The sequence below is a fragment of the Lepidochelys kempii genome, chromosome 4, assembly GCF_965140285.1.
Source record: "Lepidochelys kempii isolate rLepKem1 chromosome 4, rLepKem1.hap1, whole genome shotgun sequence".
Taxonomy (NCBI): Eukaryota; Metazoa; Chordata; order Testudines; family Cheloniidae; genus Lepidochelys; species Lepidochelys kempii.
In genome coordinates this window covers 96,429,652-96,455,725 of record NC_136383.1, presented here as the reverse complement: position 1 = coordinate 96,455,725, position 26,074 = coordinate 96,429,652, and the positions used below count along the sequence as shown (strand labels likewise).

The window sequence follows — 26,074 nt, the reverse complement described above, 5'->3', positions numbered from 1 at the left end:
CACAGATTTTTGTTAGCACACACCCACTTTCTGTGCTAAAATCATTTATGAAAATCTTAAATAAGATTAGTCCCAAGAACAATTCATGAGGATTCACGAGTAACCCCCTCCAGCTTGATAGTTCACCTTTTTGTATAACCCATTGTAGTCTCCCCTTAAACCAGTTATTTATCCACCTTTAGATTCTTGTATTAATCCCTAATGAATAGGGATCCTCCCTCCCCTGGCCCAAGATATCAGGAACAGGGGAAGGTAACAAACCGATGTCATGAAATATGTAGGAGGTGTGTAAATTGTATATGTTAGTTGTTTGTTTTAGCCTAATAAATATCAGGGTACTTTGCCTTAATTGTTTGAATGGCCTAGGGGATGTCAGAAACTCCTGCTGCCAACCTGAGCCATTTCTTGCTACTAGGCACTTGTGTCAGTATACCTGTAACCATGGAGCTAGAACGCTGAGACAGTGTCTAGGGGGCAATAAACCGGGTCGAGTGCCTTTGTCACTTAGCCATGGCTGTGATCTTTCTAACATCAAAATCTGCAAAACTAACATGCTGTGCTATCTACCAATAACATTGAAGCTTCAAGGATAGAAGCACTGAGCAGCCTAAACAGCACTACCAAGGCAACAAAGTGTCAGCCTCCAGCACTCAACCACACTGCATTAGTACTATCGAGGTCTTTTGAACCAGCTATTTGTGCAGAGCTGGGAAAGCACATGGGGGAAAAAAAAAACACACGTGCAAGTCAACTGACAACACAAAGCAGGATAGGTTAGGAAATCTTTCTGTATTACAGATAGGGAATTCAGAGAGGATTCACAAACCCCCCATTCTTACCAGGTAGCTGGATGCCTTTGTTTCAATGATCAGATTTCCTTCAGAAACTGATCAGGAAATCTCAGCTAACACTACTGTTTTCAGAATTGTCTGCTAAACATGGATGCCTGCTTTGAGATAGCTAGGGTTTGATTTTCAAAGTATTGAGTGCATACATTTCCATAGACTTCAAAAGGTGCTGAGCACAGAGCTCCAGCTGCCTACAAAAATTAGAGGACACTCCTGAAAATGTTGGCTACAGTCTGCTGCTTCATCAGTAAAATAGATAAGCTATTACCAGCAGGACAGTGGGGTGGGAGGAGGTATTGTTTCATGATCTCTGTGTGTATATAATGTCTGCTGCAGTTTCCATGGCATGCATCCGATGAAGTGAGCTGTAGCTCACGAAAGCTCATGCTCAAATAAATTGGTTAGTCTCTAAGGTGCCACAAGTACTCCTTTTCTTTTTATCAGTAAAATGGTGGTGGTAAGGAAGAATTAACTAATGCTTGTAAAGCACTGGAAGATCATCAAATGGACTATTTGAAATGAGAGGTATCATAAATAAATATAAAAATAGTTTTAAAGCAGAACACTTTCTCCAGACAAAGTAACACTTTGTTACAAAGTAACATAGAGGAAGGGAAGAAAAATCCTCTCTGCAATGATGTGCTTGAGGATAACTTTTTCACAGGGGACAAATTCTCCTGAGCAAGGTGGACAGTTATTATTTTGCTCATCTCCTCTGTGAGAAAAGTACCCTGACTCCAAGAAGTCATGCACTTCCTCTTAAACAAAACATCAACACCACCCCTCCTTCCCACCGATTACATTCAAAATTGAAGATTAGATTAAACTTTCTTTAAGGCCAAAATTCTCAAGCAAGCTGTGCCCTTGCAGGGAGCTGTCACTTATGCTCCTTTCTGCTCTTATCTACAGTAAAATAAACACCTGTGATACAACATGGCCAGAAGGCAGCAGGAGAGTGATATAGGAGAGATATGTAAGTCCCAGGAAGAAGAGAAGCCTTATTCCCTGTAGAGGGAAGAAAGGTTTCTATAGATTAATTAAAAGCACCTCAAGCCAATTAGAGCACCTGAAGCCAGTCACCTGATAAAAACCCCCTGCTTCAATCAGCCAGGGGAAGGAGTTGGAGCAGAGTGCAGTTTGGAGAAGTGCCATTGCTGGCTAGAAGACCAAGACCCTAGGTAAAGAGACTCCCAGCTTGTGCAGAGAGAGAGGGCAGAAAGCCCCACAAGCTGAAGAGCAGGAGAGGGAAGTAGCCCAGGGGAAGGAAGCACGCACAAGTTCAAGTGGTTTACCACTATCCCTAGGGCCCCTGGGCTGGGACCCGGAGTAGAGGGTGGGCCCGGGTCCCTCCCTCTCCACTATCCTTCTCTGGGCAGGAAACTGTACCCTGAACCCCTCCCCCCAAGAAGAGGAAGTGCGGGACCCATCATAATCGTACCGGCAGTTTGCCACATGTGGTGTCAATGGTGGGATCTCCGCACTGGGGACTTAAACCAGGGTTAACCAAAACCATCCCATCCCCAAGATGGACGATGTGGTGAAGGCTCTAATACAAACCACTGCGGCCCAGCAGGAGGCTACCCGAATCCAAACAACCACCCAACAGGAGGTGACTCGGGTGCAGCAGGAGACTAATCGGCTGTTGATGAATCAGGCTGCCCAGGAATGAGCTCTGCTACAGGAGCTGGCAGACCAGATGAAGGCCCTTATGGAGCAGAATCAAAATTGTGATGGAACCCGGACTATATGGGCCAGCCACTGCCTTCAGAAAATGACATGGGAGGATGATGTAGAGGCGTACCTCCTGGCATTTGAGAGAACAGCCCTGTGGGAGCCTGGCCCCAAGATTAGTGGTCTGGTATCCTCGCCCCGTTCCTGTGTGGAGAGGCCCAGAAGGTCTATGGCTGCAGAGACTGGAGGATAACCCCCAGCTGAAGGCAGAGATCCTGGCCAGATCCCGAGTAACCACAGCGTTGCGAGCCTAGAGGTTTCATGAATGGCAGTATACAGAGGACAAGACACCCCTATTGCAGTTGTTTGACCTGATCCACCTGACCCAGAAATGGCTGCGCCCTGAGGCCCTCAGGTCTGAAAAAATGATGGAGCTCCTGGTACTGGACTGGTATATGAGGGGGTCACTTTGTCACTTAGCCATGGCTGTGATCTTTCTAACATCAAAATCTGCAAAACTAACATGCTGTGCTATCTACCAATAACATTGAAGCTTCAAGGACAGAAGCACTGAGCAGCCTAAACAGTGCTAACAAGGCAACAAAGTGTCAGCCTCCAGCACTCAACCACACTGCATTAGTACTATCGAGGTCTTTTGAACCAGCTATCTGTGCTTTGGGCTTGGGTTGGCCAGAATGACCCCTCTACCTACGATGAGTTGGTCTCCCTCATGGAAAGACAGCTGGCAGCCCATGAACTGTTCCAGACCCCAGGGGGTGAGACACTGCAAACCAGGAAGACAGCCCCAAACCCAAGGCCCTGGATTGTCGAGAACTACAGAAGAACCATAACTGGGAGGAAAGACACTGAGGAATGGCCCAAGGCCAAGAGGGGACCTGGGGGTTTGGGAAGAGAGGGCTGCGGGGGGCTGACCAAATAGCCCCAGGCAGAGGGCGGCAACCGGGATAAGGGGTTGGTGTTAAGAGTGTGGGGAATTGGGGCATATAGCAGCCCAATGCCCCAACAGGGAAGAGCCTATGCAGTACAATCTGGGGGATCCTGGGGAACAATGTGGCCTAATCAGCCTAGTAGGGGTCGCAGTGATCTCATATGGGTATACAAGGTCAGTAAAGATGAATGGTATTGCGACCATAGCATTAGTAGATTCCGGCAGTGTTGTCACACTGGTCTCGGGGAAGTTGGTGGGACAAGACTAACTAACCCAGTCCAAAACCACAGGGGTAAAGTGCGTTCATGGCACAGTAAATTTCTACCCCACAATCCCACTACGGATTGAGATCCAGGAAAACACTACCAGGGTAACTGCAGGAGTGGTCCCTAGGCTCCCCTACCCGGTCTTAATTGGTAGGGACTTCCCCGGGTGTGAGAACTTACTCCCCCCAGTAGAGCCAGGGGAGGGTAGCAACCCCTGGGCTGAGATGGAGGCACCTACAGATAGCCTCATCCCAATTTTTGCGGAATTTGCCCCAGAGCTATTTTCTTCCGCCAGGAAACCCCGAAAGTCTGGGTGGGAAAAGAGGGCAGATAAAAGGCTAGGGACCAGGATTCTAGGAGAGAACCAGAAAGCCTCCCTTGTTGGTAAGCGAACTCGTTCAGGAGGTCAGGAGACAATTCAGGCCAGTGAGGACTCAGAGGCGGTTCCTAGCCCAAGTAGGGCCAGTCCCAGGGGCGGAGAAGAAATAGGTCCCATGGAGTTAGGTCAAATCGGTACCGCACGTGAGAATTTCGGGCAGGACCAAGCCAATGACCCGCTACATGCGAATGTGAGGGAGGAGGTAGTGGAAGTAAATGCCGTACCCGTGGAAGGAAGACCAAAGGCCCAAGGCCGTATTATGTGATCAAACGTGATCGGTTGTACCGAATAGTGCAAATTCGAGGGGAAGAAGTAGAGCAGCTTTAGTACCACGGAAACACACAAGGGCAGTACTAGAGTTAGCTCACAGTCATTTATTTGGGGGACATCTAGGAATAGACAAGGCACTTGATAGAGTCCTAAGAAGATTTTATTGGCCAGGAATATGCGCGGAGGTCCAACGCTATTGTACCTCCTGCCCGGAATGCCAGTTGCATAGCCCCCGACCTCATTTGCGGGCCCCATTAGTACTTTTGCCTATTATTGAAGTCCCTTTCGAAAGGATCGCCATGGACCTAGTGGGTCCACTGGAAAGATCAGCACGGGGCCACCGAAACATATTGGTCATCCTTGACTACGCCACACGGTATCCAGAAGCCATTCCTTTAAGAAACCCCACATCCAAGGCAATAGCAAAAGAACTACTTCAGGTTTTTGCCAGAGTGGGCATCCCTAAGGAGATCCTGACTGACCAAGGAACCCCTTTCATGTCGAAATTAATGAAGGACTTATGTACCCTGCTCCGCATCCATGCCATACGGACCTCCGTCTACCATCCACAAACAGATGGACTGGTAGAGCGGTTTAACTGCACCCTTAAAAGTATGATCCGGAAGGTGGTAGCACAGGACAGAAAAGACTGGGATACCCTTCTACCATACCTAATGTTTGCAATATGGGAAGTGCCCCAGGCGTCCACCGGTTTCTCTCCCTTTGAGCTACTATACAGACTCCACCCATGCGGAATATTAGATATCGCCAAGGAGGACTGGGAAGAACAACCCAACCCAGAAAAGAATGTCATTGAGCACGTGACACAGATGAGAGAGCGAATAGCTCGAGTAACCCCTATAGTATGAGAACATTTGGAAAAAGCACAAGAGACCCAGTGGACATATTATAACCGCTGGGCGAAAGTACGGAAATTTCAGCCAGGAGAATGGGTTATGGTGCTAGTCCCAACAGCAGAAAGCAAACTCCTGGCCAGCTGGCATGGGCCATATGAGATAGTGGAAGCCATTGGGAAATGGACTATATGACCAGACAACCAGACTGCTGAAGACCAGAGCAGATCTACCACGTAAACTTACTGAAGCCCTGGCGTGACTGAATGCCTGGTCATTCGGAGAGCTCCACCTCAGACGGACGACCCACAGGAGCCGGTGAGGATATCCCCCGAGTTAGCCCCAGAACAACGAACAGAGGTCATTGATATAATCCAGTGGAACCAAGATGTGTTCTGTCCCACATCATATCATCACCAGGCCCGGAATAAGGGTGACGATAAGACCGTACTGGATACCGGAAGCTAAAAGAGAGGAAATTAGGACAGAAGTGAAGAAGATGTTGGAACTTGGGGTTATTGAAGAATCCCACAGCCAGTGGTCTAGCCCTATCGTCCTAGTACCCAAGCCTGACGGTACCCTGAGATTTTGCAATGACTTCTGGAAGTTGAATGAAGTATCCCAATTCGATGCCTATCCGATACCACGTGTCGACAAGCTAGTTGATCAGTTAGGCAAGGCCCGATACCTAACCACTCTGGACGTGATCAAAGGATATTGGCAAATTCCCCTGGCCAACAACGCCAAGGAGAAGACTGCTTTCTCTACACCTGATGGCTGGTTCCAATACACTGTCCTTCCTTTCGGGCTCCATGGGGCACCTGCAACATTTCAACAACTTATGGATAAATTGCTGCGACCCCATGCCAGGTATGCCGCCGCCTATTTAGATGATATAGTCATCCATAATGCTGACTGGGAAGCGCACCTAGGGAAAGTAGAAGCAGTACTAGACACCCTGCGGAAGGCCGGCCTCACTGTCAAACCTCTCAAGTGCGTGATAGGACTAGCTGAGGCAAGATACCTCAGGTATGTAGTAGGGAGAGGCTTGGTAAAACCCCAGTGGAACAAAGTGGAGGCAATACAAGGTTGGTCTCGGCCAGTCTGTAAAAAGCAGGTTAGAGCATTTCTCCGGTTAGTAGGGTACTATCTGAGATTCATCCCTCATTTTTGCCACAAGAGCAGGGCCATTGATGGACCTGATAAAGGCTCGGGGCCCTGAGATAGTAAAATGGTCTGATGCAGCAGAAAGAGCATTCGCAGATTTAAGGATAGCCCTTTGCTGCCATCCAGTACTCATAGCCCCAGACTTCAAGAAAGAATTTGTCCTACAAACAGATGCCTTGGAAGTAGGGCTACAAGCCGTCCTTTTGCAGATGGTAGGGGAGGAGGAACACCCGATCCTGTACCTCAGCCAGAAGCTCCTCCCCAGGGAACAAAAGTATGCCATTGTTGAAAAGGAATGTCTAGCAATAAAATGGGCCATGGAAACTCTCCGCTGCTACCTACTGGGGCGGCGATTTACCCTGGTGACAGACCACGCCCCGCTCCAGTGGTTGCACAGAAACGAGGAGAAGAGTGCAAAAGTGACTAGATGGTTGCTCTCTCTGCAACCCTTTCATTTCCAAGTACAGCATAGGGCTGGAAGCCAACACGGCAACGCAGATGGCTTGTCAGGAAAGCATTGCCTCTCGTCCCAAGTAGCCCAACCCCATGGTGTTGAACGGGGGGGGGGGAAGGGGGGGAGGAGGATATGTGATACAGCATGGCCAGAAGGCAGCAGGAGAGTGATATAGGAGAGATATGTAAGTCCCAGGATGAGGAGAAGCCTTATTCCCTGTAGAGGGAAGAAAGGTCTCTGTAGATTAATTAAAGGCACCTGAAGTCAATTAGAGCACCTGAAGCTAGTCACCTGATAAAAACCCCCTGCTTCAATCAGCCAGGGGAAGGAGTTGGAGCAGAGTGCAGTTTGGAGAAGTGCCATGGCTGGCTAGAAGACCAAGACCCTAGGTAAAGAGACACCCGGCTTGTGCAGAGAGAGAGGGCAGAAAGCCCCACAAGCTGAAGAGCAGGAGAGGGAAGTAGCCCAGGGGAAGGAAGCACACACAAGTTCCAGTGGTTTACCGCTATTCCTAGGGCCCCTGGGCTGGGACCTGGAGTAGAGGGCGGGCTCAGGTCCTTCCCTCTCCACTATCCTTCTCTGGGTTACTAGTGGGACAGTAAATACCCTAGTTCAGGGGCAGGAAACTGCGCCCTGAACCCCACCCAAGAAGAGGAAGCGCGGGACCCATCATAATCGTAGCAGCAATTTGCCACACACCTTTGGCAAAAAGGTCATATTTTCTTTTAAAAAACAAAATAAAATTGAATCCAGCTTTGACTAATCTGGAAGAATGCTTAAGCATGCTTTCTTCTTTTTCTTTGAGGAGTGTGCCTGTGGGTGCTCCACTTTAGCTCCCTGGGCTTGTAATCGGATATTTTTAGTAGCAGTCCCCCGGTTGGCCGCGTATGCACAGCAGCTGTCTCATGCCGCTCATACCTAACATGCGCAGCCAACTGTCCCCCAGTTCCTTCTTTACCGCCTTTTGCTTGAGTTGGAGTGACAGAAGTGCCCTTTACACCTTTAGATATTCAATTATTTTGTTCACACACACCCCCGGCTAGTAGCCCTCTTATTCGTTTATTTCTCCTTTTTCTTGTTTATCTTATTAATTTATTTTTTATTTTACTTTTTGTCCCTCTTCCCCTTTCCCACCTCACCTCCCAGGCAGGTACCAGTGAAAAACAGAAGAGGGACTGAATGGGATTATTCCCATTTCTACTTCAAAACTAATATCCCCTCAGGCCTGCCGGCTCTCTTGGCTTTAAATGGTGCCTTAACTGCAGGCTCTCTATACTGGTCTTTGATGGCCACGCGCAATGTATCCAATGCTTAGGGGAGACACACATTGCTCAGACTTGTCCCCACTGTAAAAAACTAACTGCTAGGACGAGGAAGGCCAGGGATCTCCAGTTAAAGCACCTGACGATGGAGAAATCCCTCAAACCAGCCTCCGACCCCGAGTCCAGGACGCTTCCCAGCCAACGGTTGCCAGTGGCAGCGTCTGACAGGGGTTCTACCTCCAAAAAGACTGCATAAAAGCGGTCTCATTCTTCCCCACAGTGAGATTTGCCTCCAAAAAAGCGATCTCTGAAGGCAAAATCTGTTCTGGTATTGATGGCACCAAGAGCGCCGGACCGTGAGGCACTGGGAACATCTGGTACAAAGACTTCCCAAGAGACTAAAGACCTGGTGCAGGCTAGCTCTCGTAGTGCTTTGTGCACTGAAGCCAAGCTTTCTAGCTAGGCACCAATGGAGCCAAAAAGAACCTCGGCACCGAGCAGCGCAGTGGTGCCACCTGCTGCCCCTACACAATGCAGCAAGTCAGTGGCACCGACGGCTCTCACCCTGATTCCCAGCCAGAGCATGCTGCCGTCCTCTGTACTGAGCCCCCCCGGTGCCACAGCAGTTCATCAGACAGGTGGACCTCCTGGTTACCTCAATACCTGGGACTCTGCTATTCGGCACCGATTGTATCCCAGCCAGTCTGGGACCAAGCCTGGTTGTTACCCGTGTCGACTCGGCCCCTTCTTCCTCATCGCTGGAGAGAGAAGAGGATGAGGCAGGGATCTACACCCCTCGCCATTCCTCACCTAAACCGGGACCCTCTCAGAACCATATGTCTACGGATGCACAAGGCTGGGAGCCTCTACCATTGGTCCTGCCTCCCATGACCTTTCCACGCAACTGGGCATACTGGGACCTGTGGGCATTATATAGGGCCCAAAACCTCAGCCCCCCCAACACACCTAGATCCAGAATGACTCGATCCCCTTCACCTCCTGCACCAGCCCCCTCAGAAGCGCTGAATGAGGAGGTAGAGGAAGCTGAAGACGCGTCAGAGGGTGATACCATTCCACCCACCCACAATTTGTCATCTTCGCCAGACAAAACAATAATGCCATAACCCCACATCTTGGGGAATGATTTCAAATCCTTTCAGGACCTCTTCAAACAAGTAGCTAAATCCCTGGACATTTCACTAGCAGAGCTACCAGAGACCCAGCACAAACTCAGATATACTTCGGGCATCCCCATCAGCGAAGATTGCATTGCCTATTAATGCAGCCATAATGGATCCGGCAAAAATAATCTGGCAGACACCTGCCAAAGCCCCATTTTCTTGTAAAAGATCTGACAAGAAGTATTATGTGCCTGCAAAAAGAGCAGTTTTTATTCTGCCACCCTACCCAAAATTCATTGGTGGTAGCAGTGGTTAATCAAAGAAGAAAGCAACATCAATCTAGAACCACCTCTTATGACCAGGACTGGAAAAGGCTAGACCTTTTCGTGTGGAAAGCCTACTCATCAGCTACCCTCCAGTTCCACATAGCCAACTACTCGGCCTTACTAGCCAAATACACACACAACCTGTTCTCTCAAATGTCAACTTTTATTGAACAGCTCCCAGACGACAAATGAGAACAATACAAGGCTAACATCATGGAGGGTTCCATCATCACCAGAACGGCACTCCAGGCTTCTCTTGATTCTGCAGACACAGCAGCACGTTTGATAGCTACGTCCGTTGTCATGCATTGTGCTTCCTAGCTACATCTGTCCGGGTTTCTGAGAGAAGCTCAAACCACAGTCGAGGACTTACCTTTTGAAGGCCAAAAACTGTTTGCGGACAACACTGACGTGTCCTTGCACATCTTGAAGGACTCATGGGTGACCTTGAAGAAACTTGGAATTTGTCCCTACAAATAAAAAGAAACAGGGCAGATTTTACAACCCATGATTCCACACTGCCTCATACACTCAACCCCAACGACACTATGACCAACGCCGTAAAATATGTCAGTCTAGACACCGGCAGCCCCAAGATCAGCCTTCCACATCTCAACCATCTACTTCCAGGCAAACATTTTAAAGTGTTGGTCGAGGACATGAGAACCCCACCTTCCCTAATTCAGGATTTACATCTTATCTCCAACCTATTTGTCACCATATTACCCAATCTGGAAGACCATCACTACAGACAAACGGGTTCTGGAAATTATCCTGAATGGTTATTCCATCACCTTTATTTCTATTCCACCTAGCCATTCCCCTTCCCCATCCCTCCTCAGGGACCCCTCTCATGAGCACCTGTTACAACAGGAAATAAACCATCTACAATTAGGTGCTGTGGAACATGTACCAGAGCAACACAGGGGGAGAGGAATTTATTCCCGTTATTTTCTCATTCAGGAAAAAACTGGGGGGAGTGGAGGCCCAATCAACGGAAACTCAACAAGTTCATGAGAACACGACAATGGTGACTCTATCCACAATAATCCCAACATTGGAGAAAGAAGATTGACTCTTGGCCCTCGACCTATAAGACGCTTACTTTTATGTTACCGTCCACCTGGCGCACAGATGATTCCTGCACTTCACCCTAGGGAAACAACATTTCCAATAAAGACTGCTTCCTTTCGGCCTGTCCACCACCCCAACACTCTTTTCCAAAGTTCTTACCGTCATGGCTGCTCACCTCTGCAGGCAGGGGGTGATGATCTTTCCATATTTAGACTGTCTTCTAAAGGCACCAACAGGCGGCGACCAATGCCATTCACACAACAATAACCCTTTTTATGGCCCTGGGCTTACAAATGAATCTTCAGAAGTCCACTATGATACCTACCCAACAGTTGGAGTTTATAGGGGCACATCTTGAGTGTATCAATGTAACAGTGAGATTACCCCAATGCTTCCTCAACTTAACCAGTCTAATTACAACAGTGAGGGACAGCCCACAAATATCCGCCAGAATGTGCTTACAATTTTGGGGCACATAGCGCTACAACCTTTGTTGTAAAATATGCCAGGCTCCACATGAGATGTTTACAGGCCTGGGTCCGTACTATCTGTGGTCTGCACAGACACTCCCTCAACAGATATCTCATGATGTCTTGCAGAGTAAAGGACTTGCTTATATGGGGGGGGGGGAACCCTACCAACGTCTGCTCAGGTATCCCCTTCCTACAAAAAGTTCCATCTGTGACTATCACCACAGAGGCTTTCCTTCTGGGTTGGGGGGAACGCTTATGTGACAATACCATCCAGGGTCGCTGGTCCCTAGCAGAATCCAATCTCCACTTAAACTTACTGGAGCTAAGGGCAGTCTGAAATGCTTGTCAGCACTTTCTTCCTCTAATTCACAATAAGACCGTCAAGATTCTTATGGACAATCTAGCAACCATGTTCTATATAAACTGCCAAGGGGGGCTCGATCATATCCCCTCTGTTCAGAAGCAGTTGGTCTCTTGCAGTGGTGCATCACCAACAGCATAGACATTCTGGCATCCTATTTGCCTGGAAGTCAGCATGCAACAGCAGATCAACTAAGCAGAGACTTCTCTCAAACCCATGAGAGGGAAATGAATCCCGAAATCCTCAAAGCCATATTCAAAAAATAGGGATTTCCCACCATAGACCTCTTTGCTACTGCTCACAATGCCAAGTGTCCTCAGTATTGATCTCGGGCTGGAGTGGGGCACAACTCCTAGGGCGATGCCTTCCTTCTGAAATGAGAAGCTCCAGTGCTGTGTGCCTTCCCTCCAATCCCACTACTGAGTCGTGTCCTTCACAAGATCAGGCAAGACAAATCCAGGGTCATTCTCATTGCACTGACATGGGCCAGACAAACATGGTTTCCATACCTGAGACAGATGGCAGTGAAACCATCACAAGCCCTTCCACTAGTGCCTCATCTGCTGACACAGGATGCGGGACGTATCTATCACCGCAACATTGCCGTACTCCACTTCAAGGCCTGGTTACTCCATGGATGAAGGGGCTTGAGACGTAATGTTCTAGTGAAGTACAAGACATACTGCTGAACAGCTGCAGACTAACTACAAGACGTACACGCATAAGTAGAACCGATTCTGTACTTGGTCCCAAGACAATCATATTATTCCACAATCAGCCCCACTACCCCGTATCCTCGATTATATACTGGCACTTAAAAAATCTGGGTTATCCACCAGCTCACTCAGAGTACACCTGGCTGCCCTCACCTCCTTCCACACCAAGGCGGATGTATTCACCATATTTGCTCATCCGTTGACTAAACGATTCCTTAAAGGCATAGATAACACCTATCCCACACTAGGAGACCTGACCCCTATGTGGGACCTCAACCTTGTTCTCATGGGCAAACTGTTTGAACCACTTGTAACCTGTTCGTTGTTGCGCTTATCTATGAAGGTGGCCTTCCTAGTAGCCATCACATCAGCAAGAAGGGTGGGAGAACTAGGTGCCCTGATGGCATACCCACCTTACACCACATTTCTCAAAGACAAAGTAATCATACGACCACACCCTAAGTTAATACCCAAAGTTGTATCACTGTTCTATTTAAATCAGCCCATTTACTTACCAGTATTCTTCCTGAAACTGCACGCAGACAGCAGGGAGGCCTCCCTTCACACATTAGATGTCCGCAGAGCACTAGCGTTCTATATAGAAAGAACAAAAACATTTGGAAAATTATCCAGACTGTTTATCTCCACAACAGAATAATCAAAGGTTCAAACTGTATCCAGACAAAGACTATCCAAATGGGTACCAACATGTATCCAGTTGTGTTACCAAAACAACAATCTGTCAGCTCCCTCCCAAGTTTGCACACACTCCACCAGAGCAATGTCGACATCTGTGGCCTTTCTTAACAATGTGCCCATCATGGACATTTGCAAAGTAGCTATATGGGCTTCAGCCCATACCTTTACTAAACACTGCATTTTAGAACAACAGTCAACTGCAGACATTCAGTTTGGACTCTCTGCGCTATCCAGCGTACATAAACCAACTCCAAAGCCCCTTCCCTCCACTGAGGGGCACTGCTCAACAGTCACCTAAAGTGGAGCAGCCACAGGGTCACTCCTCGAAGAAGAAGAGAAGGTTACTCCACTTGTGCAGTAACTGAGGTTCTTCAAGATGGTTGTCATTGTGGGTGCTCCACTACCCTCCCCCCCGCTGATCCTCAGGGGGTAGAGAAGAACCTGGGGGACGGTTGGCTGCGCACACTAGGTAGATGCTCGGAGCGGTGCAAGACGGCTGCCACGCATGCATGGCCAACCTGGGCACTGATACTACAAATCTCCGATTACAAGCACAGGGCACCAAGACACCTGAAGTGGCGCACCCACAGGGACAACCATCTAGAAGAACCTCAGTTACTGCACAAGGTGAGTAACCTTCTCCTCAATTATGGTTCTTTCCTTCCTCCTCCCCTCCCTCCCCTTCCCCCGGTGAAATTTTCCTCATTGCATTTTTAGGTGTCAGTGAGCCAAAAAAAAAAAAAAGGTTTAGAAAACAACTTATGAGAACAGGTTGGAAGAATGGGGCCTCATTAGACTAGAGAAAAGACAGGTGAAACAGAAGTCTTCAAATATGTAAATGGTTGTTCTAAAGATGGCAGTGATCAATTGTGCTCTCTGTCCACCGAGAGCAGGACAAGAAGTAATTGGCTTAGTTTGTAATATGGGAGATATTGGGAGAATTTTTCAAATTATAAGGATAATTGAGCACTGGAACAGGTTCTCTGGAGACACTTTTAAGAACAAATTAGTCACACACTTGTTAGGGGTGGTCTAATTTAATCCTGGTTTTGTATCTGTGACATGCAGGCGGTGGGTGGGCGGGCAGGGATGCAATATGTGGCCTCTTGAGGTCCATTCCAAGCCTACATTTCTAAGATTTCATGATCTATATTCAAAGAAATAATGAAAGCTCCTTGGATGTTAGCTTTTGATCATAATATTTCATAAAGTTATCAATAACTTTGTCTACAGTTTTGTATTAAAAGCTGTCTACTTTACAAAACCTAAACCTTCATATTCTCAATGCTGGGTATTAAATAAGCTAAGCTGAACTTTAAGGGAGCAAAGTTAGTACTGTGGTTAAGACAGGAGATTTAAGTGCCCAGGTTTGAAAATTTTAGCATAGTATCACCTAAAGCCAAATGTAGGCATTTAAATAAGGGGTAAGCATCTCCATATCCCATTGACTTAATGACTTCAAACCGATCTTACAGTACTGTGCACCTCTGAAAGTCAGAACACTTATGTAGGTTCCTAAATATGGATTTTAGGTGACTGACTTCAGATATTCAAGTTTGGAAAACCGTGGCTACTTAATATCTTTGCACTTCAGTCTGCCGATTAGTAAAATAAAGAGATTTCCCTAATTCATGGGTTTGTTGTGAGGCTCAATTCCTTTTTTTTCTAGTTAATATACTTTTGTATACTTATACTCATATATAAAAATAAAAACATGGTACTCAACACAAAAAAAATACCATTTCTTACCTTTGTCTTTAACTTGTGTGTGAATGTAGTGCACATGAATGATATTTGATTTACAGTTCAGGGGACTGAAGTTCACACAACAGGTACAGCTTGGCAGCAGTAGTGCCACCCTACCCTGAGAATGAGCCTCAACTCTTACCTGGTGAGAGAACCTCTAAGGCTGAAAGTAATCTGCTATCCATGCCCATTCAGTCCTGGATGCCCCTGCTAATTCCAACAAGATTTTGAATTCGTGTCAGTTGTGGAAAATTTTTAATAAGAATGCTGAGGACAGCATGGAAATAATTTTTGTGTGGTAGCAGTGGTTGAATGGTGGTTTTTAGAAAAAACTTACATTTTGAATGTTATGCAATAAAATGAAAAGCTATTAAGGAGGTATTATGTGCTTCTCTTACCTTGAATATTACTGACTGTACAACGGTCAAATTCTACTTCTGAAATGATCTTTATGAACAGGAAAATCACTTTTGCCAACAGTTTAACACATACAGCTGTCTACTGTAACTTTTCTGTTCCCAGCCGGATGAAGAGGAACGCCATTCTAATATATCTGCAATTTGCTGCAAAAGAGAAAAATATAGTTGGAGGGTGACGGAAAAGTTATAATTTTAAAAACCTCTAAAGGAAAGAAATGTAACCAGTTTTTTCTTCATCATGGCGAACTAAAAGTTTGGGTGTTTCAATAAAAATAGTTAATAAAAGTCTGTCTTATTGATGAGAAGTTAGGTACTTAAAATCATGTCTCTTCCTGTTTTTCATTCAAAATAAGTCTCCATAATACATAGCGATCTCCCTAAAGGAACCACCTACGTGGACTCTTACGTGTAGTCCTACTGAAGACATAGATCTTCTGTGAGTATAAGGGGTTGGAAGTGGATCTCTTTGCATGATTGAGACCTGTTTTGTTTCCATTTCTTTACATGGTTATTTTCCTATTGCAGCCAGATGAATTGACCAGTTTAATTGTTGTGATGTTGTATGACCTCCAAGATCGAAAGTTTCAAGCCCGACAGATTTCTGAGGAAGAGGAATCAATACCAGAAGTCCGAGATATAGAACGTTATCTATACAGGTATATATTATAAGGAATTTTCTAAGTGGGCAAAAATATAGACTTATAACCTATAATAGATTTTTAAAATTGCAAATATTGTAAACCTTTGTTTTCATCTCAAGCCATCGTGGGTGTCTTTAAAGATGATTTGGTTTCAAAGAGAAACTTCTGGATTCCTAAAGTTAAGATTAAGCTTGTATTTAGTCAAAACTGCTGATGGAATACTTTGGAAGTAAAAATGTAGTGCCTTATTTCTGTTGCTTATCTGATGGAAAAATCCAGAAAACCCAAGACCAAGTCAATATGAAAAAACGTTACTCCAGCATTCAATAAAGAGATTTAGAAAGATGAGCATGGCATGGTAAAGAACTAAGGAATCTCTGTAAAACACCTAACAGCCTTGCACTCTGCTCTACCATACTTCCTCTAGGTTATTTTAGAGGTACTTTCATAAGACATCGAACAAAGAATCTGATAAGTCTCATATTTAAAGTAATGCCAAAGTCATTCCCTCTGCAGTATATTTACTTAGTAAAGTCACTGGATTCGTGGGAGAATATGGTCTCACTATTGAAATTAGAAGTGTAGCTGCACCGGCACAAGCAGCTGGATGGGCTAGCTGCCGCGAGTACAATCCTGTCCAAGACCCTGGGTACATAGTCAGAGCTTGGGTGGATATGTCTCCTTGAACTGGAAATTATACCTTCCAGCTCCAGTTGAAACATATTCTAAGTACTTTAGAGACAAAAAGACCACTTGTGACAGCAAAATGATATCACTCACAATATGTTAGTCCCTCGACTTTTTTGTGTGCTTTGATCAAGCATTGGGCATTAGACTTAACACACCATTTATGAATGAGGCAGTTAACACTTCTTAAAAACTATTGTTTCAGACTCCTTGGAAATTCAGATTTCATTGCCTTTGGTTACAAGTGCATCATGTTTTCAAGGTTTTCTTCTTACCCATAACAGCTACGCACTTCCTTTCTTTTTTAAAATAGAAGCTGAAATTCAGGAGGTCAGGGTGAGACATGGCCCAATTTGAGACAGTTGTATGCTTAAGTAATATAGTCTCAGCTATGCATGTTGGCTAAGACTGCAATCTCCTTGGGGCAGGGACTGTTTCATACTATATTTTTGTATAGTGTCTAGCAAAATGGCACCACTCTCATGATTGTGGCCTCTGGGCATTACTGCAGTATAAATGTTACATCGTCATAATGAGCTAAAATCTTCTAATCTGGGTAAAGCTATCATTTTATACTTGTAGTTTTAAGACCAAACTGGCTGCTGCTTTAGCAAGATGTCGAATCAAACATGATGCTCTTTCAATTGAATATATTCTACCAGAAACTCTACGGAAACAGGAACAAAGGGCTTCTGCTTTACCTTTGTATGCTTGGATAAATACATTAAAAAGCAGGTAAGATCTGTAAAATTAACATTCCATATGTTCATTATAGAAATATACATATTAAATTGTATACTGCCCTTCTGTGAATTTGTTTTAAAAATTTGCATAGTACATTATTATAAGGCATGGATTTCTTCTAATCAACGTTTACTTAACAGGACCCAATTGACCTAAACATCACACTTCCATCTGCCATTTTTTAACCTACTGTGATACAGTAATCTTAAGTGTTACTTGTAACTGACAAGATGCTAGAGGAAAAATAACAGCTTTTCTATTGTTTTTTTTCCAATTTACTTATTCGATGCATTTGACAACACCTTGAGTGTATCTGCACTGTGCTGGAATGCCATGTTCCAGTGTGGGTAGTCAGACATGCTAGCTCCGCTACAGCTATTGCACTAAAAATGAATATATAGTCAGGGTAGGTGCCTGAATATGTACTCAGGGGTTCTGCGTGGGTTTTTACTCAGGCAGCTAGCCCAAGCTGCTGCCTGTGCTACCCTGACTACACTGCTGTTTTTAGCATGCTATCTTGAGCAGAGCTAGCATGTCTGTCTGCATGTGCTCAGAAGCACTCTCCCAGCTGCTGTACAGATGTATCTTTTGCATATAGTCATCCGCACTGTTTCCTTTGTATAGTCAGTTTCCCTAATTTATTTTTGTGTGTCTTGAACATAGCAACGAAGTGGAGGAAAAAATATTAAAACCAGAAATGGTATTTTAAAACTGCAAAAATTGGTAAAGGGCTTTGGGAGGGACGTATAGTACCTAGAACTACTTTTAATTGATTTTTTTTTAAATTTTTCTAGTTGACAGTGTTCCTTTAAATGCTTCTTTATATATATATCAGTAAATAATATAAGTTTTAGTATTTATTTCAGTACTAAAAGAACTGATAGGATGGATAACTTGACATTATTGTCACATCTTTTTTTCCTTACCAGTAATTTCTTCATAACCCTCCTTAACTCAGATGTTCTGTCTTGTCTATTTTAGACTGACAGCTTCAGGGCAGAGAATGTGTCTTACTCTGAACATGATTCTGCAACTTGTACTTGGGCAGAATACATGTTAGTTGACCTGACTAAAGATTGCCATGTTGGGCCCTCTCTTTACGATGTACAGTGTAAATTTATGGCACTATATAAACAATAGTAGATTAAAACAAATGCGAGATTTTTGTGCACGACACTTAACTGCATGACTATACCCTGGATATTATGAATTACAAATTGCCTAATGTTCATTCGTGCATTATCTTTCCGCAAGAGGGTGATTCAGAGACTAAGCAACAAATTCACTGGTGGTGTAAATGAATGTGAGTCCACTGTAGTCAGTTGAACTGCAACTGTTTACACCAGCAGTAAATTTGGTATGAAATGTCAAATCCTACCTCTGAGTTCTGTTTGTATGATATTTTTTATGGCAAAAATCCAGATTTTTCCAAATTAATTTTTAGTTATTAACATTGTATGTTCAGTGGTCAGGATTACTATGAGTTATGCATGTTATCTGTTAACAGCCTTGAAGACATTTACAAAGAATTGAAAAAAGAGGGATTCACAAAAGTTGAATCTGTGTCAGATTTTGAAGGTTATACTTACTGTCTGGACAAACACTGCCATGATGTACTGGTTTTTCCTGCCTCTCTCAAAGAAGAAATACTTAATTTGGAACTTTTCACAAGTTATAAACTCATTTTACAGGTGAGCTAAATAAGTCTGAAGTGGGTCTCATAATCTGATCTGCAAACTAAGATGATGCTGTACATTATAGTCTGATCATACATTGCATGGTTTTAATTTTTTTTATGACTAAATAAATAACCAGGCACTAGCACTTCCTGCAAACTTCCTAGTGTAAGCAGGGTCTGAATGAGCTCTCCCCTGACATCTGGTGCTGAGCTTGGGGGAAAAGACTTCAGGAACAGACAGTTTGTATAGTCATACCTACTCTGCCTAGGTACGCAGCATGATGGAGCTGCTTTGCCAAAATGATCACTTTTGTCTGGTGTTGGGTTACAGATCATTTCAGTAATGAGTGCAGAGGAAATTAAATGTTACTCTTATTGTGTAAGTAAAGGGCAGCAGAACTGTAATTAGCTTGTCCTGATTGAGGAGGTCACCCTAAACTAAACCTTACTCACCAAGCAGGGGGTAGGAATGCCAAATCTCAGTGGAAGATGGGGGTAGGAACAGGTGGTCCTACTTGCTGGTGTGTACTCTGCCCAAAAAGTCCTAGACACCATTTGACCACCCCCCTCTAGTGTTTAAAGAGAGAGCTAATGAGACTCAATTGAGAGTCATTGTTTCTGTTCAATGATTACTAGAGCTGAATCCCTGAGAAGGTCTAGGGGGTAGGGACAGTGATGAAAGGAAAGACGATGCAAGGGCTGTACTGGCAATGAGGTTTCCTGCTACCCAGTGAAATCACTAAAGACCTGTGTTAATTCGTGGAACCTCAGAACATGGCATCGCAGAAGTGGCATTGAGTGTCCAATAGTGACAGCATGCAACCAGCACAGCAAAGAAAAGCAGCAGCTGTACAGGATCAGCAGCAGAGAAAAGCAGTGGATGCTCTGGCAAACAGCCAGTTGCAGAGGCACCAAATGGCCACAGAGACATTGCTCCCTCCTTCCTTTCTGAACACCTCAACGAGCTCTGAGTCATCACTAACAAAGGACAGCCAGCTGTGAATGGGGTGCAGCAGAGGGAGAAAGCAGTGGTGTGTTAAAGAGACATTTCTTTTGTCATATTTTCCCACTGCAAGGTGGGAAACCGGCAAAGAACACTGCCCAACACACACAGTGGGGTTGGTTTTTGCTTATGTCTGCATGCTTCTGAATGTTTTTGTGGTGCTGTCCCAAACTAATGCTTGGATCCCTTTCCCTTTTAATAAAAGTTCTTTTGTTATACACATACTCAGTGTTTGTGAATGGGGAAGTATTGTCTCTTAGAAGTTTCTGGGCTGGTCGTAAGTTTTCCCCAAATTACTGGGTGAGGACTCGAGCCGGTTCTGTTTTGTATTAAGAGGAAATCCTAGATATTGAACCTGGCCCTTTTTGCTTCCGATTCCACCTGACAGAAGCATTACACTACAGATAATTTTTTTTATAGTGAAGAGCCTAGGAAGCATTAACATTCTCAACTGCAAATGTGACTCAAAGTGATAGCTCCAATGCAATCAGTATGACGTCTGAGTTGAGATCTTTATTATAAAACTTTTTTTTAATAGAGACTTGGGTAAAATTTTCAAAAGTATAAGAGTCCCATTTCTAAATGAGAAAGAACCTTTTGTCTTTGAAAAAGGGATTTAAGCTCCTATGTCACTTAGGCACTTTTGAAAAAAAATTCTCTAGTTGGTAAATAATGGCATCTTAATGTTTTTGACATCTCTGCTGCAGTTACATCCCTAGGCTAAGATAGTGGCCAGTCCCCCTCCATCGTGCATGCATAGGGGTTCCTAACCACTGAAGCTTCAGAAACTCCAGTGGCTTTTCCTCTGGCTTGCCCTCAGCATCACCTCCATGCCAGCCTATTCAAAGCTGGTGCAGAGATCCCTACAACAGTACATAGGTGATGTAAGGCCCCAATACAACAGCTCTGCTGCTATCCTGTTCCGGCACTAAATCAGCCTTTTTGTTTGAAATAGCAATACGCACTTTATAAAAGTCCACATGATCACATGCATGTGGGGGACCTTTTCCTTGGCTCTCCACAGCACCTAAGGCCTTAGTACTGAAGACAACATGACCTATAGTCAAGATTTTCAAAAGTGATGAGTGACTTTGAATGCACAGCTTGAGAACCTTGAAAGGGTCTGCTCACTAGTCACTTTTGAAAATCTTGGCCCCATATTTATAACACTCATAAAGGCCCCATATACATATTAAATAAGACAGCTACAGAATAAGACTGCCCTGTCTAAATGAGATACTGATGTTCAACTATAGTAATAGTCTGAGTCTCCTGACACATGGTCTTCCGACAAAAGTATCCAGTAGCATGATCCTAATCTAAATGATTTTATCAGCAAAATAACTCCTCCTGGGAAAAACTCATCTCTGTTATTGATATGATGCAGATTAACGAAGTTGTTCAACATCCAGAACAGATCTGCTCATTAGAACTTTGCAGATGCTATAATGGAGGCAATGAAACTCTTCTTCACCTCCTGCAAAGCTACTGTGTAGGTTTATTTAAAATTGTTTGTCACAGTCAAATTCAGCACAAGACTTGTAACATGTTCTCCACTTGTCTTCGTTCTACCTTTATACTAGGCCATCAGTATACTGTAGTGGTGTGAGGATTCACCTCTGAAAGGGGAAGCTTAGTGGACGTTGCACTGATAATCAAGTTTAAAAGAGGATTCTAATGTCATCTCAGGTCATTGCTAAAAAAGGCATATTGGGTGAACAGTACTATTTCCTAGAGTCCTCAGAAAACAAGGTTCCATTTGCCTCCATGACATATGAATAAAACAGGTCCTTTTCCACAGTAAAAGAGGTATGCCCCAACCTCAAATTGGACGAGGCTGATTTCAGGCATTTGAAATGGTTGAGTTCCCCCTTGCAAGGGATGACCGACATACCTATCTGTTTCTCCCGTTCTTCTGTGCCCACTGACAGCTCAACCGTTTTGTGTGTGTTGGCGTTGGAATGATAATGTATCATTTTTTAAAATTTAGAATCAGTGAGGTTTGTATTTTCATCTTTAAGTCTAAGCCATACAGACTTCAAAATAAAGATTTTTTTTTTCTTTCCCCACTCATTGGTAAGAGGAACTGAACACACCTGTCTAGTTGGAAAGAGTACAGTACTTGGAGTAACCAAATTAATCTGAAGCTAAAATTCAACAACCTAAATCTACCAATTATTAATTAGCCATATTTAATTATTTAACTGGCATCATGTATTATCTTTCAGGATAAGTCTCGCAGCCTCGCTGTACATTCTGTGAGGGCCTTATTAAACATGGATGATGACATCATAGTAGCTCATATGGGTTCACGGCTGACTGCTGCCCACATGTCAGTGTTGTCAAATCAGAGCACATCCAAAGTTTTTGTATGTGGCGTAAAATCGCAGGCAAAGGAAGTTGAACTGAAGGAGCTGTTCACACGCATGGAATGTGGAAGTATGTGTTAAGCATTTATTTAATAATACAGTTATTTCCAGATCCCAGGTAATTCTGCCACATTTTAAAGCTTACTCTTCAGTTGAGCAAAAATGTTTTTAAAATGTTTCTGGTACAATATATATTTAGAAAAAGTCCTTCAGGTATTTAAAAATGTCTGTCAGTATTCTCATTCATGCACCATCAGGGCAGAGTTAGATACATATTTGTATCGTTTTTTTGTTTGTTTTTAAGGAATTAAGTCAATTAGAGGTTCCCATGCTCTGTCATAATCCTATGAAAAATTCTGTTGCTGCAACTGAAATTAAGTGACAAGTCTAGTAAATCCCACTCCCCACCAATTTATCAAATAAGTAGTGAGTCTTTTTTGTGTGGTAGGGGAGAGAGAGAGAGACTTGTACAGAAAATTCCCAGTTTGTACCCTCAAAGCCTCATTTCACAGGATTCTTTTTGAGGGATAAGAGGGCTAGGACGTTCCATTTGGAGTCCAGTAACATTGCCCCTAGATCACTTGAAAACTTTGCTGCAGTGTGATATACTGCCTGTAGTTGGTGTCTTTGCAATCTGCTGCTTCTTCTGAGTTCAGCTGCACCTGATATGCTCTGCTCAGAGAGTCAATCTTAGCTATGTCTCTAAAAAGCCCTGTTGGGACTTAACCTAAACCCCCCATACAGCTGTCTTGCAAGGCAGAGTCTCCTGCTAAGGTATACCTCTCAACAAATGGACTCTGAAGGAGGGGCAGTGAGGAACAACACACCTTGAAATGAAGGACATCAAATATTTTACAGTTCAATTTTTTTTAAAGTACAAGCATGCATGAGATTCCCAATTCTTAGTCAACTCTTCAGAGATTATACTTGGCCTGTACAGAGAAACACAAAATGCAACTGAAATAATGCTGAAAGCAGGCCACATGAGGAGAGAATTTCTATTCTTTCTTTTGCCTTTTCCCCTTCCCCTTGTCCTGATTGTGTCCTCTGCTCCATTCTCTCTCCCTACCTGTCTCCCCATCTATATCCTTCTGTCCCTTCTTCCAACTCCTTTCCTTCTCCTCTTCTCTCTCTCTGTCCATCTGTACTCTGTTTCAGGTGATAGTTGGCCCCTCCCTCCTCACACTCCCAGGTGCCATAAGTGCCTCTTTTCTCTCTCTCCTTTGCCTGTTGGCTTGTTTAGCCTAGCAAAGCAAAGGCTGAGAGGGGATATGATTACTCTCTATAAATATACATTGTGGGGGGTGAAGAACTATTTAAGCTAAAGGACAGTGTTGGCACAAGAACAAACGGCTATAAACTAGCCATGAACAGCTTCAGGCTGGAAATTAGAACAGCTTCCCAATAGGAGTTGTGGGAGCAAACAACTAAACTAGTTTTGAGAGAGAGCTGGACAAATTATGAGTGCGATTATATGATGGGGTTCCTTGTGGGCAGCAGGACCCAGCAGTCCTGAGGGTCTTGTTTGGTGTTCCTAAATCTCACACTTCAGGGCTTTCAGCTGCTCACCTCAAGGAATCAGGAAGGGACATTAACCCCCCCCACACACACTCCCAATGTATGCTGTGTAGGTGTTTTTTTGTTTCTTTCCTTCCTCTGAAACATTAGAGATGGCAACAGCTAGAGATGGGACACTGAATGAGGAGGGCTGGTGCCCTGAGATGGTACCAGGCATTCTCTCTCTCAGTTGCTTGGCTGGCTGGTTCTTGCTAACGTGCTCAAGATCTCACTGATGGCCATATATAGGGTTAGGATGGAATTTTCCCCCACGTCATATTGGTGGTGACCTTAGGGTGTTTTCCCCTTCCTCTGCATCCTGGGTTGCTTGCCAGGATCATCTGGGTATACCTCACTTAATCAAGTCCCTGCCATTGCAGGGGCCTCGGGCATTGGTGTCTCTCAGTCCGTCCTATTCTCTGCCTAAAGTTAAACATAATACTTTAGTCTCCTGAAACCTGTAAATCCTTGGTCTAATTTGAGTTGCTGGGTTCAGTGTGTGAGTGCTGGGTAGTATTTGTGGCCTGTAGTAGGAAGGCAGTCAGACTAGATAAGCTGGTGGTTCATTGTGGCCTTAAATTATATGACACTGTTCCCTACAGGGCACCCATCCAGGCCCTTGTAGAGATAATAGAATATGAAAAGTCTAGTAACTGATAAGTAACTGCATTTTAATTATAAGCATTCATATTTTAATGGTAGACACAAACTGTTTTAGGTAAAATTAGCATAATGCCAATGTGATTTTTGCTTTATTAGATTAAAATTTTACTGGATTGCTTTCATATTAAGCTCTCAGTGTTTCATTGTTTCTCAGACATTGAGCTACTACATGAGGATTTTACTGATATTAAACCAACAGATCAAAGACTGCAAAAGGCTAAAGTTATTTTGCTGCTACCTCGGTGCTCGGGATTGGGTGTTAGTAATCCAATAGAATTTATTCTAAATGAACATGAAGGTAATTTTGATACTACAGTATAATTAACCAATTGTGTTTTCATTTTCTTTAAGTTTAACTTGTTAGTGTGGCAGGGACAATTTTGTTGTTCTTTGTGCAATGCCTTAGACAAGTGTCTTATTTCTTCACTGGAGGCTACAGGTGCTACAATGATATGAATAATAGTATTATTCAAATTCTCTCTTTAATTTCAGCTAACAAAAATATAGATCCTTTGAATGATACTTTGAATACTCCTACATGTATAATTGCAAAATACCATATAAATACAATGGGACAGTTACTCAATTAAAATCACAAAGACAGATGAATGCTGATTACTGGAAGTGGTAGGGGGTCAAATCTGAAAATTAGGAATTGTGAAATTTTTGAATAGTGGAATTTCAGACTATCTTAATTTTGAATAATTAGAGTGCAAGATTAGTCATGAATTGCAAAGAGTCAGTTTCCAACAGCTGTGTTATCTTGGCTGCGCATCATACTGGCCAAATAAATACCTCTAAAATGTCTCCTGGTATATTTAGTACTTTGATAAATTAGGTAGAACAGCTACTCCATAGAGGTATGTTGTTTTCCTAAACCATATATTTAAGATGTTTTTATGTTGGTCAAAGTTTATCCCTAATTATAGAAATATAATTACTTTTAATATCCTGATTTTGTTTCAGTATTAGTCTTGTTGTTTTACAATAATATATACACAGCATGTGATCAACAGTTTTCACTTCGGGGTCAATAATATACTCGTTCCCCTCATTTCCTTAATAATAGGGATATGAATCTTTTACTGTGGTCGCAACTGTCACAGAACTGTGAATTTTGACATTTATATGAACCCAGTTTGCTAGTTTGCTTTGATCTAGTCCTCTTTGAAAGGACCCTGTTGATGCAGGGCAGCAGGGTCCACATGAACAGTTCATTAGTTGGCTTTGATAAGCAGCCTCCTCCTTCTCCCCATCACCCCTACACTCCTGTCTGCGTTTTGCCCTTGCCCCTGCCTCCCTGCCCCTCCCCCAGACTTCTGCACCGACCCAACCACCCCTAGCTCCACTTCTGCATCTAAAACCCCATCTGCCTCCCCTAGCCTTGTGTTTCCAACTTCCACTCTAACTCCCCCCACCCCCACAGACCTCCCTCTCCCCAGTGCGGAGCTCCTAGAAGGGGCAAGGCTGTCTTTGCCCCCCCCCCCCATCCCCTATGGTGGCAGCTCCCATTCTCTGCCCTGTTTCCTTAGCTCCCCTGATTCCTTACACTCTCTCCTGGTACTGGGACCTGCTGCCCAGGCTTAGCACTTCACTGGCACATCCTAGGCTCTGACCTCCCACTGTAGAGAAGGGTCTTCAGCCAATCAGAAAGTGAAGGGCAGTGCCCAGTTGCTT

The 26,074-nt window shown here is 44.1% G+C and overlaps 1 protein-coding gene across 7 annotated transcripts in view; it reads left to right on the top strand.

Moving 5' to 3' along the window:
- NSUN7 (NOP2/Sun RNA methyltransferase family member 7) overlaps positions 1-26,074 on the top strand; it is a 75,956-nt gene that overhangs the window by 31,243 nt on the left and 18,639 nt on the right. For 5 of the 7 annotated variants that reach the window (XM_073342200.2, XM_073342199.2, XM_073342198.2 and 2 more), the window contains exons 5-9: positions 15,581-15,711; positions 16,966-17,118; positions 18,635-18,818; positions 22,037-22,247; positions 24,552-24,695. In XM_073342200.2, the coding sequence (XP_073198301.2) occupies positions 15,581-15,711; positions 16,966-17,118; positions 18,635-18,818; positions 22,037-22,247; positions 24,552-24,695 (823 nt within the window). Of the gene's footprint in view, positions 1-15,408; positions 15,492-15,580; positions 15,712-16,965; positions 17,119-18,634; positions 18,819-22,036; positions 22,248-24,551; positions 24,696-26,074 lie in introns of all 7 variants that reach the window. The other 2 variants (XM_073342205.2, XM_073342202.2) reach the window with 2 other exon arrangements.